This window comes from Panicum virgatum, chromosome 3N, assembly GCF_016808335.1.
Source record: "Panicum virgatum strain AP13 chromosome 3N, P.virgatum_v5, whole genome shotgun sequence".
NCBI lineage: Eukaryota > Viridiplantae > Streptophyta > Magnoliopsida > Poales > Poaceae > Panicum > Panicum virgatum.
The window spans coordinates 59,127,999-59,144,774 of NC_053147.1; the positions used below are offsets into that span (position 1 = coordinate 59,127,999).

A 16,776-nucleotide genomic window follows, 5' to 3' on the forward strand; every position below is an offset into this window, starting at 1 on the left:
TTCTCCCCTTCCTCTAGCGGATGAACACTATAAAAGGGCATCACACCCTGCACTCGCAAAGCACACAGCCACAAACACTCACATACTTGAGGACTATACTAGCTGGCACATCCAAGTTTAGCTTATCTACTTTTCACCTTCAAGCTCGATCCAGAGAAACCAAGAATGGCGGAGAGGGTGTCGAGGCTGTCGACGGAGAAGGCGGTGGTGATCTTCACGAGGAGCCAGTGCCCGATGTGCCACACGGTGTCGAGCCTCTTCGCCGAGCTCGGCGTGTGCGCGGCGGTGCACGAGCTGGACAAGGACCCGCGCGGCCGCGACATGGAGCGGGAGCTCGCCCGCCGCCTCGGCCGCGCGCCGCCGGTTCCTGCTGTCTTCGTCGGCGGCAACCTCGTCGGTTCCACCGACAAGGTCATGTCGCTGCACCTCGCCGGCAAGCTCGTGCCCATGCTGAAGGCCGCCGGCGCCATATGGCTCTGAAGTCTGAATCCTACATCCATCGGCGACAGCAACTATATATATAAATCTCTCGCTCCGATCCAGTATTGTTCAGTTCTCCAATATAGTTCCCAAATCCCAACAAGAATATATGATAAGTTTTGTTCAGCGGCTAGTGTAACCACTTGCAGGGCTGATAAGGGTCTGGAATGACCAGTCCGTGTCTTTGAATGTACATGGACATATGTAAACCTGACCTTTCCAGGATTTTCAGAGTGAGATATGATGTGGACTTTGAGTTAATTGTCTCTCCTTGCTAGTCTTTTGGTTTTTGGATTGTGCCATACTGAGCAGGGGCCGGGGTTGATAGACTCGATATAATTTTTTTTCCAAAAAAATGGACTATAAAACTACAAGCCTAAATGAAGAATATGCTTAATAAAGGTGTTAAAAAAGATATCCTTTAAGTTTGGTTACCATGGAAATTGAGTTGAATAACCAAAACATGTGCTTGAACTGGTTAAATTTCTACTTCTCATTCTTCTTTTTGAGAATAATGCTACTTCGATGAGTTTGCTTGCACATCTGTATATGCGATAAGTTTATTTCGTTTGATCTGTTCAAATGTTGTACGTATTTGTCTTACTTTTTAAGAGTTACTTTGTTCCTCAAGAAAGTGAAAATTAAAGCACAAATTCTAGGCATATTTATTAGAAAAACTCCCATTTTTCAACAGAATGGAAATTAAGGGTAAATGGATGAAGTCAAGAGACATTCTCACACTACTACAGAATAGGGCTTTGTTCTAGGCCATTTGTCCCGGCAGCCTTTGGGCCCGGGACAATAGGTGGCTTTTGTCCCGGGTCCAACGGCTAGCCGGGCCAGCGTGGGGGGGGGAGGGGGACAGGGACCTTTTGTCCCGGTTGGAGCCGCCAACCGGGACAAAAGGGTGGCCTTTTATCCCGGTTGGTGGCTCCAACCAGAACAAAAGGCCCACCTTTTGTCCCGGTTGGAGCCACCAACCGGGATAAAAGGCCACCCTTTTGTCCCGGTTGGTGTCTCCAATCGGGACAAAAGGCCTTGGCCCCCTTATCCCCTTCCCTGTCCCCCCTCCCCCGTCCGAGCCATTCAGCTCACTTGTTTCTTGCTGTTCTTGGCTCGGGAGAGAGGAGTTCTTGCTCATTTCTTCACCACCTTTGTGAAGATCTTTGATTCCCCGTCCATCTATCGGATCGGCGCTAAAGGTTTGGGGCTTGTTTTTCTCTTATTCCTTGGCTTGTATAGCTCATTTCATGCTTTAGAAATAGAGAAAATGTGTAGCTAGCTCATTTCTTGGACATTTAGCTAGATTGCATATGTAGGTGTGATTTTCTTTTAGATTTAGATGAATATGTGGATAGTAGAAATTTTTAGAATGAGTGTAGACACTTCATGTGATGTACTTGTATATATGACCATATTGTGGATAATTGATTTTTGTATTCATGAATGAATTAATGAAATGAGTATATTAGATTTTTTTGTATTATGAATGGATTATTTTGACACTCTAGTGATGTATTTATTCAGGCTCACATTGAAACCATCTAGAAGCTAAAAAAAATCTTTATTTCGAAACAAGTATACGTCGTTAATCTCCATCCAACGGTGATGGCACTACCTTTCGGGGATACACGATGCGCTATAAGGACGTCTCGAATCGGTTGGTCGCATCACCAGCACTTCCGATTGATAAGAAGACAGCATTTGACGCAGTCAGCATGGCCGTTGTTGTATTGAGAGCATATCAACGAGCAAGCTGCCTGTGCCAAGTGATGTGCCTATTAATCGTAAATGTTGGTGCTACGACTGGCCGATTGGTGACATCCTTGTACTGCACCGTGTCCCTTCGAAAGGCAGTGTCATCACCGTAGGGTTGAGGTTACTGACATATACATTTTTAGAAATAAAGGTTTATTTTTCTTCTAGAGGGTTTCTGGATATTGAAAAGAGTGTACTCCTGGAACTGAAGGGTGTCAAAGTAATTAGAAGTTATAGAGATTTCTTTCAATTAATGATTCATTTCGTCTTTTTTATATGATTTCATTGTTATTTGCAAGAGTTATTAATCTGATCATTGTAATTGTAATAGTAAATAATTTTTGCATTGTAATGGTAAGAATTTATAATTTTGTGGAAAATAATGGTATTTTTCAGTAAAATATGGCTTCAGCAGCTGGAGGGAGTGGCGCCGGTGGGGATGATCGTTGTCCTTCTGGAGAGAAGGGCACAACTCGAGTAGGTCGTCGTTCCAAAAAACTTAGTGCTTTTCATAGGGCAGCGCTCCGTTATTTTGGAAAAGAATATAGAGAATGCATGGAAAGGGGCGAGGAACCTCCGTTTGATCTTGAGGATTTATTGCGGCGTTACGGTTCGTCACCACCAAACTTGGAGGTTTCAGCTCCGCCATCTTCTTCTGCGCCAGCAAGAAATCTATTAGAGCATTCTGCGTTCCAACACAAGGACGGTTGAAAACTTATGTGTTGTTGTCCGAATTTTTAAGTTCCATGTATAGTACTCCTTTGTTAAGTTCTGTAATGGATTAAGTACTCCTTTTAATTAATCAAGATGTATGATGGATATTGCATATCTTTTAATTATTCATGTTATGTTACATTTAGTTTAATTTAGGTTTGATATATTTTATTTATTCGATACGTGTAAAGGATTCAAATCGATTTATTTAAAATGCAGATGGACCGGCAATGGATGTACAATGCTGACCGACGTTCGAAAGAATTCATTGATGGCCTGCATTATTTTTTGTCTGTGGCTGGGGCAAACAAGCAGAATGGTTTTATGTGCTGCCCGTGTGTTCATTGCAACAATAACAAGGATTACTCATCTTCAAGAATCCTACACAGCCACATTTTCGCAAATGGTTTCATGGAGAAGTATGTTTGTTGGACGAAGCACGGAGAACAGGGGGTTACCATGGAAGACAATGAAGAAGAAGCTTTTGAAGACCACTTTCCCAGGAATGCTGGAATCGGTGCATTCGATGACGATATTCCCATGGAAGAGCCCGAAGCAGATGTAGCAGAAAATGATCCCAGCGACGATCTGGGGCAGACATTGCACAATGTGCAGGCAGACTGTGAGAGTGAAACGGAGAGGTTGAAGTTTCAGAGTTGTTAGAGGACCACCGTAAGTTGTTGTACCCAGATTGTCAAAATGGATTGAAGAAACTTGGCACCACCTTGGAGTTGCTGCAATGGAAGGCGACAAATGGTGTATCCGACAAGGGATTTGGTGAATTACTCAAACTTGTTTAAAAAATGCTTCCTAAGGACAACGAATTGCCTGCCACAACGTATGAAGCCAAACAACTTGTTTGCCCTTTAGGATTGGAAGTACAAAAGATACATGCATGCCCCAACGACTGCATCCTCTCCCGAGGCGAGTACGAGAATTTGGATGCATGTCCCGTATACAGTGCATTGCGTTACAAGATTAGAAAAGATGATCCTGGAGATGTCGAGGGGGAACCTCCCCGGAAGAGAGTTCCTGCGAAGGTCATGTGGTATTCGCCTATAATACCACGTTTGAAGCGTCTGTTTAGAAATAAAGATAATGCTAAGTTGATGCGATGGTACAAAGAGGAACGCAAGAAAGACTCGATGTTGAGACACCCCGCTGATGGGTCGTAATGGAGAAAAATAGATAGAACGTACCCTGAATTTGATTTGGATGTGAGAAACATAAGGTTCGGTTTGAGTACGGATGACATGAATCATTTTGGTGAGATGAACAGCGGTCATAGCACTTGGCCTGTGACTCTTTGTATGTACAATCTTCCACCATGGCTCTGCATGAAACGAAAGTTCATCATGATGCCAGTGCTTATCCCGGGTCCAAAGCAGCCCGGAAATGACATTGATGTGTACCTAAGACCATTGGTCGAAGAACTCTTATTGCTCTGGGGCGATGAAGGTGTATGGATGTGGGATGAATACAAACAGGAAAACTTCAACCTACGAGCATTACTGTTCGTAACGATCAATGACATTCGAACAAGGGATACAAAGCATGCACACACTGTTTAGATGATACCGATAATATATGGTTGACTCACTGTAAGAAGGTTGTATACATGGGTCATCGTCGGTTTCTTCCCATCAGGCATGCGGTACGAAAGAAGGGCAAGCATTTCAAAGGCCAAGCGGACCACCGAACAAAACGGATGCACCGTAGTGGTCAAGACGTCTTCAACATGGTAAAAGATCTAGAAGTTATTTTTAGAAAGGGATCTGGTAGCCAACCTGTTCCGAACGAAAACGGAATGGCGCCCATGTGGAAGAAGAAATCTATATTTTGGGAGCTACCATATTGGGAAGTCTTAGATGTTCGTCATGCAATTGATGTGATGCACCTCACGAAGAATTTTTGCGTCAACCTGATAGCATTCTTGGGAGTGTATGGAAAGACAAAAGATACAGTAGAAGCACGTCAAGAATTGCAACGTATGGAAGAACGAGATGCCTTACATCTACAACAGCAAGACAATGGACGACAATACTTAAGTCCTGCCAGCTACACTCTTAGCAAGGAAGAGAAAGAAACCATGTTTGACTGCTTGAGCAGTATAAAGGTTCCATCTGGATACTCATCCAATATAAAAGGAATCTTAAATTTGGTAGAGAATAAATTTACAAATCTCAAGTCCCATGACTGCCATGTGCTTATGACCGAACTTCTTCTGGTTGTGCTGCGGGGGATTCTGCCTGATAACGTCCGGTTAACCATCATGAAGATATGTGCCTTCCTCAACGCAGTTTCACAGAAGATAATTGACCCGGAGAATTTGATAAAGCTGCAAAACGATGTGGTGCAATGTCTTGTTGGCTTTGAGCTGATATTTCCACCATCTTTCTTCAACATCATGACACATCTTCTAGTGCACCTTGTGAAAGAGATTGATATCCTCGGACCAGTATTTCTACACAACATGTTCCCATTCCAAAGGTTCATGGGGGTACTCAAGAAATGTCTTCATAATCGAGCTCGTCCAGAAGGAAGCATCGCCAGTGCCTACGGAACTGAGGAGGTCATTGACTTTTGTGTTGACTTTATTGATGACCTTAAACCGATTGGAGTCTTTGAATCGCGATATGAGGGGAGACTAACTGGAAAGGGTACATTAGGAAAGAAATCTTATGTCTGCACAAATGATTTCTCATTCAAGAAAGCGCATTATACGGTTCTTCAACAATCATCCTTGGTTGACCCATATATCGAGGAACACAAGAAAATTCTGCTCTCTAATTTCCCGGAAAAGTCTGAGGCATGGATTACACGTGAGCACATGAACACTTTCTGCAGCTGGTTGCGGAAGCATCTAATGCATAACATGGATATAAGTGAACAACTATTCTTATTGGCTAGGGGACTATCTTGGAATATCTTAACATACCAAAGGTACGAGATAAATGGAAACACATTTTATATGATAGCCCAAGATAAAAAGAGTACCAACCAAGACAGCCGTGTTCGTATGGATGCCACATACAATAATGAAAAAAAGGACACATATTACGGCTACATTGAAGAGATATGGGAGCTGGATTACGGTCCCAATTTCAAGGTGACTCTATTTCGTTGCCAATGGGTTAAGCTATCTGGAGGAGGGGTAATAAAAGATGAGTATGGGATGACATTAGTTGATCTCAACAATCTTAGGTACAGAGACGAGTCATTTGTCCTAGCCCAGGATGTCGCTCAGGTTTTCTACATTAAGGACATGTCCAGTAAGTCAAAGAAGGGGATAAACAAGCAAAAGGATGAGCCTAAGCGACACATAGTTCTATCAGGGAAGAGAAACATATTTGGAGTGGAGGACAAGACAAACTTGTCAGAAGAATATAATAATTTTGTTGACATTCCACCTTTCGAAGTAAATGCTGATCCATGCATCCTGCTAGCCAATGATGATGCTCCATACTTGCACCGTGATCATAATCAAGGGACATTTGTGAAGAGAAAGTCTGTTACCGCTAATCCTTCATGTACTTGAATCATTTTATATTATTGTATCAAAACGTAATCGCAATTCGAATACTTTTATTATATATGTACTGTACAATTATACTTTATGTGTTATATATATATATCATTTTTTATATTTTTCACTTAATTACCAGACTCAATTATAATTTTATTTATTTCATGAAATTACATACACATTAACACACTATACTCTCTCACTAACACACACAATCTCACTAACACACACACTATCTCTCAAACTCACACACTACTCATTAATATCATAAAATTACTTAATTTTATGTAAAATTCACTTTTTAAACGTTAATATCGTGATAGAATCCACTTTCTGTCGAAAAGCAACAGTTTGAAAAAATTTGTTCACCTAATATATTTTTGCATGGTCAAAATAACAAATATGATTTCAAAAAAGTTAGATATTTCGTTGACCCAATCACTTGAATGAAAATTAATTATTTTTGTTGTGTGTATCAAGTTTATATAAAGATAAGAAATTTTGTTCCATAATTTTTGGAATCAAAATTTATTAACTGAATTAACAAATGAAAGCCTATTTTAAAAAGAGAAGCAAAAAGAAACAAAAACAAACATAAGATTTGGGGGGAATGAGGGAAAACATGCCCCTTTTGTCCTGGGTGGTAGATCCACCCGGGACTAAAGGTGGGCCGCGGGCTGGGAATTTTCCCGGCCCGCCCAAAAATACCTTTTGTCCCGGGTGGTGGATTCGCCCGGGACAAAAGGGGGGGCCTTTTTGTCCCGGGTGAAGCCACCACCCGGGACAAAAGGGCCTTTTGTCCCGGGTCGTGGCTCCACCCGAGACAAAAGGCTCCCCCCCCATATATTTCTTCCCATCGCCCCCTTTTTCAACAATTAGCCACTTCTGCGCCGTCGACCCTCCTCGCTGCCGTCGTCCCGAGCTCCGCGCTGCCACGACCGAGAGCTCCGCACCGCGACCCCGAGACTGCCGCCACGTCGTGGCCCCGACCACTGGCCGGAGGACGACCCCGCCCAGTGCGCCGCCGTCGTCCTCCCCGAGCGCTGCCCGGAGGACTTCCCCGCCCAGAGGACCGCCTCCCCAAGCACCGCGCCCAGAGGATCGACGCGCTGCGCGGCCTCGTCGTCCCCGACCTCCGCCTCGCCCGTGCGCCGCCGCCAAGCCCAGCCGTCGCCGCGCCTGTGCGCCATCACGACCTCACCGCCGTACGTGAGCACGCCGGCTGTGGGCAGCCGCCACCCCGCCCGCAAACCCTACATTTTTTGTGAATTAGGCTCAAATTTTAGTGATTTATGACCAAATTTTAGTGAATTTTGTGCAAATTAAAACCATAATTTGATGTAAATTAGGTGTTAATTTGTTTAATGTGTTTAATGTGTTAATTTACAAATTTGAGGATATGAAATTTGTTTAATGTGTTAATTTGTAAATGGTAAATTAGGGTATTTAATTTGATGTAGTATGAAATTAGTTGATAATGAATTTTAGTAAATTTAATTTGTTTAATGTGTTAATTTTTTGTGTGAATTTCTTAAATTGTAAATTATGGTATTTAATTTGATGTAAATTAGGTGTTAATTTGTTTAATGAGTTAATGTATAGTGAAATTATATTTAATTTGTAAATATATGAATGTGTATGTATATGTGTGTATATGTGTACGTACGCCGATCCAATCCTCGTCCAGCTAAACGTACGCCGATTTGATCCTCGTCCAGCTAAACGTACGCCGATTTGATCCTCGTCCATCTAAACATAGGCCGATCCAATCCTCGTCCATGTAAACGTTATCGTCCCATCCAATACTCGTCTATCTAAACGTACGACAATCCAAAGAAACGTCCAGCTAAACGAAGTCCGATCCAAACATAGTCTCCTTCTCGATCGGGGCAAATAAGGACTTTTTGGAATCCTTGTGACTAGATCTATTCAGTATAGTCATAATACGGGAATTACTTAGTGAATATTTTATTGAATTACTTAGTGACATACTTGGAATTACTTAATCAATATTGATGTGAATATTTTATTGAATTATTTGTATTCATATTTTAGTTACGATGGACCCGCGACACACAGACGCAGAAGACGAACAGTTCCTGTTGAATATGATTGGCGAAGGTCAAGGAGATGTCGCTGAACAAGCTGATGATGGCAGCAATACCGACATATATTTGAATATGTCCGGTGATGGAATTGAGCCACCATCTATTCAGGATGACGCTGCTGCTGAACAAAGTGCTAATGTACATATCACAACTATACTTATTTGTAGTGACAATCATATTTTCATATGAATCTATATGAATACTATGAATGTTTTTTTATAGCCGTCGGGATCATCATCGCAGTAGAAAAAGACGAAGCGAGGCCCAACAAAAAAACTGGAAGGGCGGTTCATTATAACGGAAGTTGGTCCAGATGGCGAACCGATCGCTCCAGAAGCTACCGCCAAAAATTCATAAGACAATCTGGATGCATTGTCAGGGACCATATCCCGATCAGCTTCAGGCTCTGGAAAGCTTCCAATCCAAGCGAGGAACGGGATGCGGTACCCGAAAGAGAAAAAGAACGGTGCGGGCGGGAGCTTAAGAAAAACTTCACGGTTCCAGCTGAATTCGAAGAGATATGCAAGCGCTGGACCCTGAGTAATATGACCGAACAGCTGCAATCATTCAAGAAAATTTTGACGAAGAAATATATCAAGACCGGGACCACACCCGTATTTACCGGTGAGCTCGAAATCTCAGGGGTCACTGGGATGCATTTGTGGAATACAAATCTTCAGAGCTTGGGCTTCAGAAGGTGCAGAAGGCCAAAGACAATGCCTCGAAGAAAGTGTACCATCACACTCTAGGCCAAGGAGGCTACAACCTTGCAATACCCAAATGGGAGAAGATGGAGTAGGATCTGCTTGACAGAGGCATCCAACCTGCGACCATGAACTGGCCTGAAAGGTCAAGGACCTGGTTTTATGGTCACGGGGGAAGCTTGGACCCATTGACTGGTGACTGCATCTATGGGCCAAACATCCAGCGAGCAGCCCAGAGACTACAGGAGGTCATACAAGCAGCGGCCGAGGGAACATTCCAGCCGGATAGAGAGAGGGACGAGCTGACTTACGCCCTTGGGAATCCAGAGCATCCGGGCCGCACAAGAGGCAAAGTCGTGGTTCCGTGGAAGTATGGGTTCAGGGATTACATTGAATCATATAGAAGCCGGCAAAGAAGAAAGAATGATAAGCGGGAGCACTTGCGAAGGCTAGAGGAATGGCTCATGTCACACGATAAAAAACTGGAGGAAGAGGTTCAACGCCAAGTGGCCATAGCAATGAGCCAGCAACAGCCAGTGCAAACGGTGCCTCCAGAGCCTAATGTCGCAGCCGATCATTTGTCTCAGCAGAAAAGCAGCTGCGCTTCCACAGATGTCGCCGTCGCCGAGCCAATGGGGATCCAGGCCGCAGTTGAAGCGACGGCCCCGCAGCGATTTCCAGTGGATGAGATCACCCAGCGTACACCTTGTGACCTGCATACTGCCCTTAAGAACTTAATGTTCACTGTTGCGTACTGTACCGCCATACCAACCCAACCAGGCGACGTGTACCACGGGCAGCAAATTTCACCAGGATACACAAGAGTTGGCGTGGAGCAGGTGTGCCAGGGTTGGGAGACGCTCGAGCTTGATATTCCTGGAGGCGATGGGGAGAGGACACTAGAAAAGAAGCCATTCATGGCTACATCCTATGGGATAAGTGCTACATTGTCCTAAAGTCAGATGATCAAACACCAAGACCGGCATCTCAGCATGCCTCTCCAAGGCCGGCATCTCTGCAAAACTCCCCAAGGGCAGTACTGTCTCGGCAAGGTTCACCGGCACATTCTCCATCACCATCATCTCATGCGCCGATGAACACTCAAGCGTCACCGTCGCCTCCATGGTCACCCCCTCCGCCGCCGGCAAAGAAGCAGAAATAGCGGCTGGCAAAGAAGGTAGCTGCACCAGCTAAGGAGCCTCCAAAGAAGAAGGAAAAGGAGAAGAAAACCAAGGAGGCTCTTATTAAGCCCTGGGACATGAGCCTTGAAGAATGCCATCGGATAACTCAAGAAAGAGTTAAAGAGCACTTCAAGCCGAAGCCGAAGCCGGAGCCCGAGAAAGTGATAAATCTGATAGATTTGAAATTTTTTAAGGGAATGTGCGAAGCAAATAAGAGAAAATTCATTACGAGAGATGCCCCTTCAGACTACGAACGCACAATTATCAAAACTACTGAGAAAAAGAAGAGACAATCAAAGTCGTCGTCGTCCGACGTTCCACAGCTCGGAGCCCAAAAGAAACAATCAATAGAGCCTCTCGTAGTGGGACAGATGACGCAAGAACAAGACTTTGTTACATTTTTGAAAGAATCAAACTTGACGGCGGCTCAGATTGCAGGGGGAGAAGATATTCCAAAGGCCGATGTGGTCGTCAAATGGACGTATGAGATTGGCAAAACTCTTGTACCCCCCCCCCCCGAAGTAGTGTCCGTGCTTCCAACGCAAATGTATAAGCTGCACCAGCACTACATGCGTGCGATGGCCGATTGCATCTTCATGCAGGGCGTAAAGATTAAAGATGACGATTTCTTACGGGGGGAGGCCATTATATGGATAAACTGGGAAGAAATTTACCAACTATTCCATCAGGAGGCCCTCGACATCTCTATGGTCGGCTTGTGGGTTCTGTAAGTATTTTACTCTCCTTACGTATTGTTTTGCATGATCTCAACATACTGATCCCTTGATTTATTCGGTATCATGTAGAATGGAGATACAAACTTGCAGGAGAAAGGGATACTCTCACCTCGGCTTCATCGACCCAATTACTTGTAATTGGAGGATTCTACGCGACACTGCCGATGAGCTATACCAAAACTTGTTCAAGTACATAAGTGTTCATCACAACAAGCAAATGATATTGTTTCCTTACAACTTTGCGTGAGTGATTCCTTTCATCTAACTCTTTCTATTATGTAATTGAATTGTTTAAACCTTAACTACCAATAACTGCCTCTGTATAATCTTGCAGTGAACACTAGGTCCTAATTGTCATAATTCCCGAGAAGAGCCTACTCGTGGTTATGGACTCATTGAGGAGACCTCCAGAATAATACGAAAATCTTCTTAACATGATGAAAAAGTAATTCTACCACTACTCTGTCGATGACCGATAATTTGAATCACTTTGTTACTTGACTACAATTGTTCTAATCATGCACAGGATTTGGAAAGAATTCGCTAAAAATCATCCAGGTAAATTTGACAAGAAATTGAAGATCAAGACAGATTTTGCGGCACGCACTTGGATGATTCGTTGCACGATTCATTAGTTTTGTTATATATTCATGTAAATACCTGATAATTTCTTCTCTCTTAAAATGTATGAGGCAGAAACAAGACACTGTATTATGCGCATACTATGTATGCGAGAACATCCATGGTCTGGTAGGTCCTCCAAAGGGCTGGACAGATTGGGAGGAGGAAGTAAGTAAAAAACTTGTTAATATTTGAACTCGTATTTTAATTAGTCGAAATTAATTATCCCCTTTTTCCATAGGTCGAGGAGATGCGCGATAAACTCATACCGGAGGAAAAGATTATGACGATTCAAGAACAATTGTCCGGATTTATTGTTAAGCAAGTCTTCGATCCAAAAGGCGAATTCTATTATGATGGACTATCTAATATTGACAATTGCAGCAAATATGATAATATACGCATATATATGTAATTAAGAACGAATATACCTATGTAAATATATATGTGTGTATGTATTAAATTTCTATTTATGAGTATGTATTATATATATATATATATATATATATATATATATATATATATATATATATATATATATATATATATATATATAAATAAGCACTCCAATAATATATTTGTGTGTGTGTATATGTATATATATTTATATTTATATATTTATATAATATTGGTCCTAGACATTTTCATATGTAAAGGAATTCACATGTATAGATATGTGTATACATATATATATAAGTGAATTAATTTATATATGAAAATTATCTAGGACAAATATTATATAAGTAACTATATATATATGTATATATTAGTGGAGCTCATACACACTGAATTCCAATACATAAGTTTAATTGAAATGCAAAAATATAATTAAAATAGAAAAAAATAGGGAAAAGGAAAACAGAAAAAAAAGGGACCTTTTGTCCCGGTTGGTAACACCAACCGGGACAAAAGGGTGCGCCAGCCATGTGGCGCTGGCAGCACCTTTTGTCCCGGTTGCCAGACCCGGGACAAAAGGACCCCCTTTTTTTCCGGCATGGCGTCCCCGGTTGGGAAACCGAGACAATAAAAGTTTTCCAACCGGGACAAATTAGCCTTTCTGTAGTAGTGTCAGGTGGCTATCACTACTACTGTGGTGCCACGCCACATGTCGATCGTATAAAATCCCTTGACAGAATGCCATAATGCTACTTTGATGTAGAGCAACATATGCTTGATGACGAGGGAACCATCATCCTGTCGAGGCATCGCTGTATGCAATTCGTCATGGAATCTATCCATCAAAGTTAGGGTACACTGCTAGAAAAACAGCCATTTGTATCGGGCCGGAACCCCCCATTAATACCGGGTAGCTGACCGGTACTGCTTGGCCGGTACTAAATGGCACGACATTTAGTACTGGTCAAGCTGCCCGGTACTAAAGGGTTGCTTAGTACCGGTCGGTCTTACCGACCGGTACTAAAATTCTTTGTGTCCAAACATAGATTTTCCGTTCCCGCCTCTTTTTTTCATTTTCATTTTCTTTTCTCATTTTCTTTCTTTTTCCTTTCCCACAACACCGGCCATCACAATAAAAAAATCACATCACAATCACAAATATTACAATCACAAATTTTAGAAGAATACATCTCACAATCACAAATTTCAAAAAAATATATCTCACAATCACGAATACTAGAGGCAGAGCAGCAGGCAGCCCCGTGCGCCGCCTGGATGCCGGCCTAGCCTCTGTGCGCCGCCTGGATGCCGGTCTAGCCCCGGGCACCCCAGGAGGCTGGACTGGCTCTCGCGCGCTGCGAGGGCCGAGCCCCCGCGCCGCTGGTGCTCGGCATGGCCCCCGCGCGCCCGCCGGAGGCAGGCGAGCCGCCGGGAGGCGAGCCTGGTCCCGCGCGCCGCCTGGATGCCCCGCGCCGCTGGGAGGCGGGCCTGGCCCCGCGCGCCGCCGGAGGCCGGCCTGGCCCCTGCGCGCCGCCGGGAGGCGAGCCTGGTCCCGCGCGCCGCCTGGATGCCCTGCGCCACCGGAGGCCGACTTGGCCCCCGTGCGCCGCCGGAGGCCGGCCTGGCCCCTCCACGCCGCCGGGAGGCCGCGCGCCGCCGGAGGCCGGCCTGGCCCCTCCATGCTGCCGGGAGGCCGCGCGCCGCCGGAGGCCGGCCTAGCCCCTCCACGCCGCCGGGAGGCCGCGCACCGCCGGAGGCCGGCCTGGCCCCCGCGCGCCACCGAGAGGCCAGCCTACCCGCGCGCCAGGGCCACCGCGCCCTGCGGATTGCCTGAGGAGAGGGAGGGAGGGAGGGAGCGAGAGAGAGGATGAGAGGACTTAGCAAGAGAATGGAGATAGAGATAAGAAGATGTGGCGTGAGGGGTGGTGGATATTTAATAAGGAAGGTGGCGGTTTAGTACCGGTCGAAGCTATCAGCTGGTACTAAATGTCGCATTTTAGTACCGGTCGGTGTTACCGACCGGTACTAAATGAAAACGCCATTTTAGTACCGGCCGATAACACCTACCGGTACTAAAATGCGACATTTAGTACTGGCTGGTGGCTTGGCCCTGTACTAAATTGGCTTTAGGGGCTTTCAAATTTGGACCCGATACTAAAATGGCGTCGGGACAAATTTAGTACCGGACCAAAGTATGACCGGTACAAACAGCCAGGGACGAATGAGCCATTTTCTGGTAGTGGTAGCAATCCTCCTCTCGTTGTCAACAGTCGTACAATCTTGCGTATTGTTCTCTGTCTTTATTCACAGAATATACAGTTCTAGTGCCACCACGCCATTGGTAATGGTATGCGTAGAAAAGACAATTCTTTGCAAAACAGCAGTATCAACTGTACAGCAGTATCAACTGTAAGATTTAGGCTATTTGCTCAAGTAGTATGCCACCGAAAAAACTTGTAATCCCCTATATCTCATCATTGTGTCTATGACACGTGGGTCCCTCTACAGTCACCGACAATGGCATATAAGGGATTTAGGATTTAACCAATGGCATGTGAGGAATTATTCCTAGAAATATCTGAAAACTTCATGGTCACTCTATGAAGTTTTGTGGATTTGAAATGCTTCAAATCAGTATGTGGTTATCGCTGTATAGTTTTTGTTTTCAATATTTCCCTGTGCTTAGCTTTTCATCAACTTATCCTTTGCAGATGCATGCTTCTGTGTCAGCTACACACGTTTGAGGGTTGATATCAATGCAATCATTCTTTGAACTGTCTATCTTAAATGAACAAAGGAAAGAAAGGAGCATCCAAACGTAGCTCATCAAAAGAGGATTATCTGAATGTGAAGATGGAATGATAATAGAACTAGTCTCTTAGATCTCATCGCGCATAGGTAGCTTAGAGTCGTAGGCATCCACTGGTGCCAATTGTCACGTTCAAATTAGGATTCAACTTACTAAAATATGTCCGTATTTGGGCCCCTAGCTTAAAACTAGTCTGGTTTTGGTTTTGAGCTTATGCACTGATATGATGTGCCCTGGAAAAAAAGTGAACTATGTAGGTACTAGACCACTTGCGCACAAATGGGTTATGATGGCACGGATCTGGGCACCGCATAAGATCCTCGTAGGTGTCGGCACATCATGAATTTATTTAAGGCATATTGCAATAGTGTAGCCCTGTAGTAGATTGTGATTAGCTCTTCTGTGAAACACATGGTGAAGAATCATAAGCACAATGCTAAACTGTACCTACACAAATCCATATGTTCTTTAGAGAAAATGAAAGCAATACGGAAATCATTGTAACTGAAAGTTTACTTGTATTTCTGTGACAACTTGAGAGATATATTGAACAAATTGCAATGGTTTGAACTGGACAACTTGAAGGTGAAAAATCAAGCTGTGGTTACTGGTTACTTCCACTTAACTGATTTTTGAATTTTCTTTGCTTAAAATGGTAAAAGGTAAAGAAACATCCCCTCTTGGAGGAGCCACGATTGCTAACGTCTTGCTGGAGCCACGAGCGCCCCTTTATGAGAAGTTGAGGAGTCAAGAATTAAGCAAACACAGAGAAGAAGCAAAGGATTCTGGAGCCATAGAGATTGCTATACAGAACACTAGCCTTTTCTCTCCCCTTCCTTTCTTTTCCAGGTGAGAACTATCAAGGAAGATATAGGGTACAAGAATATCTCTATCCAAATATCCAATCTTCCATGCGTGCGCTGGATGTTTGCGTCATACATACATGAAAAAAATGAAAAGAAAAATAGAGAAAAGATCAGATAATGTCTGACTTTCCTCTTCAGATGCCTGAAGCATCATACAGGTAGATAGCAACTGTGCCACGGAATCTTTTCATCTAGCCTTCATTCTTAGCTTTAGCTCATGGAAGATTTTTGTAGCTAGGGAAGGATGCAGTGAGGGTATGAAAAGCCAAGATTGCATCGTCGGATCGTGCCATGCATCGTCGCAACGCCACATATCTGATAAGGTTAGGCTGGTTTACAAAGCAGCGGCAGCTCAACCTGCTGAGAAAAGCCGCGTGCAAGGTGGTCAGATTCCGTGCCGCAGATAAGGCCGATCCGTGAGACGATGAGGGCTAGCTGGCTACACTTTGGTTGTTGCTCAGGTGATCGATCCCTGGCCTGGTTCCTTTGAATCAGCTCGATCGATCAGTCGGTCGGAATCGGTTCCATGTGTCGTAAGACGAAGCACTGGCCGTACTACACCGGTATTCCCGGCCCCATCGTCGTCGGCACCATTCGTGTTATAGCATGCGCATTTAGCCGTGCACTGGGAGCAACGGTGCGGCATCTATCAGGCTGAGGTATTTAAAGTTTGATGAAACCATAAGAAAATTTGGGTTTAAAGAAAATGAGGAGGACAATTGCATTTATGCAAAGTTCAGAAGTGGAAAATTCATTTTCCTGATCCTATATGTGGATGACATTCTACTTGCTAGTAGTGATGTTGGTCTGCTACTGGAGACAAAGAAATTCTTGTCCTCAAACTTTGATATGAAAGATCTTGGTGAAGCTTCATTT

At 44.0% G+C, this 16,776-nt stretch overlaps 1 protein-coding gene across 1 annotated transcript; it reads left to right on the plus strand.

Moving 5' to 3' along the window:
• Positions 1 to 30: 30 nt before the first annotated feature.
• Positions 31 to 741, plus strand: LOC120666384 (glutaredoxin-C15-like). Its single transcript, XM_039946219.1, has one exon. The coding sequence runs from the start codon at positions 166 to 168 to the stop codon at positions 478 to 480; it is 315 nt and encodes a 104-aa protein (XP_039802153.1). The 5' UTR covers positions 31 to 165; the 3' UTR covers positions 481 to 741.
• Positions 742 to 16,776: the final 16,035 nt, after the last annotated feature.